Genomic DNA, 4,958 nt, shown 5'->3' with positions numbered 1-4,958 from the left:
TCCTAGAGCAGCAGCTGCGCGTCGGGGGTCTTGGTTTGGCAACCTTGGCACATTCGTTTGTGTCGCAGCAGCCGGTCTGTCCTGGAGAAGCTCTGCGGGAGAGGCCGGGAGATGGGGGGTGTGGGGGTGGGAGGTTTTGGGGGCTCCCCCCGCGCCCCGGGGGGGGCGGCGGGCGCGGGCGGTACCTGCATGCAGCGCTCGCACTGGTAGGGTTTCTCGCCGCTGTGGACGCGCTTGTGGCGCTCCAGGTGGTATTTCTGGATGAAGCGCATGTCGCAGACGTCGCACTCGAAGGGCTTCTCGCCTGCGAAGGGCGGCGGGGGACACGGGCGGGGGCCGGGCGTTGGATTCGGGCGGCCCCCCCCCCCCCCCGCGCTCGTTAAGGGGCGCGCTAACGAGGAGGGGGCGCGGGCGGGTACCGGTGTGGATGAGGATGTGTCTCTTGAGGTGGTAGCTGCTGCGGAAGGCGCCGAAGCAGTGCTCGCAGATGAAGTTTTTGGGGATGCGCAGCTGAAGGAGCCGTTCTGCTCGATCACCACCACCTGCGGGGCAGAGCCCGGCCCCGTCAGCGCGGGGCGGGGGGCGAGCGCCGCCCCCCCCCCCCTCCCCGAGCCCCCCACCCCGGCCGTCCTGCGCCTGCCGGAGTTTGAGAAATCTTCCTCCTCCTCCTCCTCCTCCTCTACGGCGGCAAACCTGGCTGCCGAGGCGGGATCCTCTCCGGGAGGAGCGGCTGGGTCCCTCGGCGCCGGCCACCCGCTTGCGGCGCTGGCACGGGGAGGGAGGGCTGGGTCAGTCGCGCCCGTCCCGGGCCGGGCCCCCCCCGCCGCGCCCCCGGCCCCCGACCTGCCTTTTTGATGGATTTCTTGGGCTGCGAGGCCTCGGCCGTTTCCTCTTCCTTGCGGCTGCGGGATTTCTCGCCGTCCTGCCGGAGAGCCTCGAGAAAATCGAGTGGAGGAGGGGAAGAGGGCGTTAAAGGCGGGGGGAAACGGGGACCAGAGGAGGGGGAAACGGGGACCAGAGGAGGGGGAAACGGGGACCAGAGGAAGGGGGAAACGGGGACCAGAGGAAGGGGAAACGGGACCAGAGGAGGGGGGAAACGGGGACCAGAGGAAGGGGGAAACGGGGACCAGAGGAGGGGGGAAACGGGGACCAGAGGAGGGGGGAAACGGGGACCAGAGGAGGGGGAAACGGGGACCAGAGGAAGGGGAAACGGGGACCAGAGGAAGGGGAAACGGGGACCAGAGGAAGGGGGAAACGGGGACCAGAGGAGGGGGGAAAGGGGGACCAGAGGAGGGGGGAAAGGGGGACCAGAGGAAGGGGAAACGGGGACCAGAGGAGGGGGGAAACGGGGACCAGAGGAGGGGGGAAACGGGGACCAGAGGAAGGGGGAAACGGGGACCAGAGGAAGGGGAAACGGGGACCAGAGGAAGGGGGAAACGAAACGGGGGACCAGAGGAAGGGGGAAACGGGGGACCAGAGGAAGGGGAAACGGGGACCAGAGGAAGGGGGAAACGGGGACCAGAGAAGGGGAAACGGGGACCAGAGGAAGGGGGGAAACGGGGACCAGAGGAAGGGGGAAACGGGGGACCAGAGGAGGGGGAAACGGGGGACCAGAGGAAGGGGAAACGGGGACCAGGAGGAAGGGGAAACGGGGACCAGAGGAAGGGGAAACGGGGGACCAGAGGAGGGGGGAAACGGGGACCAGAGGAGGGGGGGAAACGGGGGACCAGAGGAAGGGGGAAACGGGGGACCAGAGGAGGGGGGGAAACGGGGACCAGAGGAGGGGGGGAAAACGGGGACCAGAGGAGGGGGGGGAAACGGGGACCAGAGGAAGGGGGAAACGGGGGACCAGAGGAAGGGGGAAACGGGGACCAGAGGAAGGGGAAACGGGGGACCAGAGGAGGGGGGGAAACGGGGACCAGAGGAGGGGGGAAACGGGGACCAGAGGAAGGGGAAACGGGGACCAGAGGAGGGGGGGAAACGGGGGACCAGAGGAAGGGGGAAACGGGGACCAGAGGAAGGGGGAAACGGGGGACCAGAGGGAGGGGGGGAAACGGGGGACCAGAGGAAGGGGAAACGGGGGACCAGAGGGAAGGGGAAACGGGGACCAGAGGAAGGGGGAAACGGGGGACCAGAGGAGGGGGGAAACGGGGACCAGAGGAGGGGGGAAAGGGGACCAGAGGAAGGGGAAAACGGGGACCAGAGGAGGGGGGGAAACGGGGACCAGAGGAAGGGGAAACGGGGGACCAGAGGAAGGGGGAAACGGGGACCAGAGGAGGGGGGAAACGGGGGACCAGAGGAGGGGGGAAACGGGGACCAGAGGAGGGGGGAAACGGGGACCAGAGGAGGGGGGAAAACGGGGACCAGAGGAGGGGGGAAACGGGGACCAGAGGAAGGGGGAAACGGGGACCAGAGGAAGGGGAAACGGGGACCAGAGGAGGGGGGAAACGGGGACCAGAGGAGGGGGGAAACGGGGACCAGGAGGAGGGGGAAACGGGGACCAGAGGGAGGGAGGGGGAAACGGGGACCAGAGGAGGGGGGGAAACGGGGGACCAGAGGAGGGGGGGAAACGGGGACCAGAGGAGGGGGGAAACGGGGACCAGAGGAAGGGGAAACGGGGACCAGAGGAAGGGGAAACGGGGACCAGAGGAGGGGGAAACGGGGACCAGAGGAAGGGGAAACGGGGACCAGAGGAAGGGGGAAACGGGGACCAGAGGAGGGGGGAAACGGGGACCAGAGGAAGGGGGAAACGGGGACCAGAGGAGGGGGGGAAACGGGGACCAGAGGAAGGGGGAAACGGGGGACCAGAGGAGGGGGGAAACGGGGACCAGAGGAAGGGGGGAAACGGGGGACCAGAGGAGGGGGAAACGGGGACCAGAGGGAGGGGGAAACGGGGGACCAGAGGAAGGGGGAAACGGGGGACCAGAGGAAGGGGAAACGGGGGACCAGAGGAAGGGGAAACGGGGGACCAGAGGAAGGGGGAAACGGGGACCAGAGGAGGGGGAAACGGGGACCAGAGGAGGGGGGAAACGGGGGACCAGAGGAAGGGGAAACGGGGACCAGAGGAAGGGGGGAAACGGGGACCAGAGGAAGGGGGAGCCGCACCGAAGGCGAGAGCCCAATGGAGGGAGGCGTGGAATCCGGTCGGAGCGGGGGGAAAAATGGGAAGGGGGAGGAAACCAAGCGGGAGGAGGAGGGGAAGCGAACCAAGGGGGGGGGGAATCGAATGGAGTGGGGGGGGGGGGATCGGATCAAAAGGGAAGAAAAACTGGATCAAAAGGGGAGGAGACCGAAGGGAAGGGGGCGGAAATTGAAGGGAAGGGGAAGGGAAGGGGGAGGAAAATCAAAGGGGAAGGGGGCGGGAAATCGAATCAAGGGAAGGAAAATCGGATCAAAAGGGGAGGAGGACCGAAGGGAAGGGGGCGGAAATCGAAGGGAAGGGGGGAGGAAATTGAAGGGAATGGGGGGGGGAAATCGAATCAAAAGGGAAGGAAACTGGATCAAAAGGGGAGGAAAACCAAAGGGAAGGGGGCGGGAAAATCGAATCAAAAGGGAAGGAAATCAGATCAAAAGGAGAGGAAATCAAAGGGAAGGGGGAGGAAATCAAAGGGAAGGGGGAGGAAATCAAAGGGAAGGGGGCGGAAATCGAATCAAAAGGGGCGGAAATCAAAGGGAAGGGGGCGGAAATCAAAGGGAAGGGGGGTGGAAATCAAAGGGAAGGGGGCGGAAATCAAATCAAAAAGGGAAGGAAATTGAATGGGAAGGGGGAGGAAATCAAAGGGAAGGGGGCGGAAATCAAAGGGAAGGGGGGCGGAAATCAAAGGGAAGGGGGCGGAAATCAAAGGGAAGGGGGGGGGGAAATCGAATCAAAAGGGAAGGAAATCAGATCAAAAGGGGAGGAAAACCAAAGGGAAGGGGAGGGAAACCAAAGGGAAGGGGAGGGAAATCGAAGGGAAGGGGAGGGAAATCGAAGGGAAGGGGGCGGAAATCGAAGGGAAGGGGGCGGAAATCGAAGGGAAGGGGGCGGAAATCGAAGGGAAGGGGGCGGAAATCGAAGGGAAGGGGGCGGAAATCGAAGGGAAGGGGGCGGAAATCGAAGGGAAGGGGAGGGAACCGCGCCGCCGCCCCCGCGCCCTCTCCCCCGCGGCGGGGGGAGCGGGCCGTACCAGCACGTCGGGGCTGCTCCCCCTCTCCCTGCTCTCGCCTTGTTTCGAGCTCTGCTTCGGCATCATCTTCTTGCTGGCCACGGTGGGCACGAGGCAGACGCCGGAGAGGGCCCTCGCAGGCCAGGAGGCTCGCCTGCCGGGAGAGGGGGAGAGGCGGCCGAGAGCTGCAGGCGCCGGCAACGGCGACCGAACCCCCCCCCTCGGCCCCCGGCCCTTCCAACAGGAGCAAAACCAAAAAAAAAAAACACCCAAACCCTTGCCAAGGGGGGACGGAGACCGGACGCCTTCGACCCAGCGATAAAAACGGGCTGGGGCGAGAGGAGGGGGAGGCACGAGACCCCCGCCCCCCCCCCCCCCTCTCGCCTCCAAACCCCCTTTTTTTTTTTTTTTTTTTTTCGGGAGGCCCCGCCGAGGACCTAATGGCTAACGGGAGAGTTCGGCTGATCCCTGGAACGGCGGCCGGGAAAGCTCCGCCGGTTCCGGAAAGGACCCGGGACGGGGAGGGCGGCGGGGGGGGACGGGGAGGGGGGGCCCGCGCCGGCGCCCACCGCCCCGGCGGGGAGGGAGCTGCCGGGCCGAGCGCTCTCCCCCCGCCCCCCCGCAACTTTCTCGGCTTCGGATCTTGGGGTACGGGTGGGAAAATTGGGGCTCATTACCTGAGCCATCTTGTGTCTGTCTGTCTGTCCTCGACAAACGGATTGTAACAATTCTTTAGCCTTAATTCTCGCCCAGGAAACGAATTTTTTTAACGGTTAGAAAGGTGGGTTCAGTTAATCATTTTTTTTTTTTTTT

The 4,958-nt window shown here is 65.2% G+C and overlaps 1 protein-coding gene across 1 annotated transcript; it reads right to left on the bottom strand.

The window, feature by feature from the left end:
- Positions 1-4,958, bottom strand: ZNF740 (zinc finger protein 740). The gene is given in 8 exon segments (XM_075725073.1): positions 1-92; positions 186-304; positions 420-512; positions 515-542; positions 848-934; positions 4,167-4,274; positions 4,276-4,299; positions 4,823-4,958. Coding segments are annotated over 8 exon segments (558 nt in total). The 5' UTR covers positions 4,832-4,958; the 3' UTR covers positions 1-2.

This window comes from Pelecanus crispus, chromosome 26 (genome assembly GCF_030463565.1).
Source record: "Pelecanus crispus isolate bPelCri1 chromosome 26, bPelCri1.pri, whole genome shotgun sequence".
NCBI lineage: Eukaryota > Metazoa > Chordata > Aves > Pelecaniformes > Pelecanidae > Pelecanus > Pelecanus crispus.
This window is presented reverse-complemented; position numbering and strand designations above follow the sequence as displayed.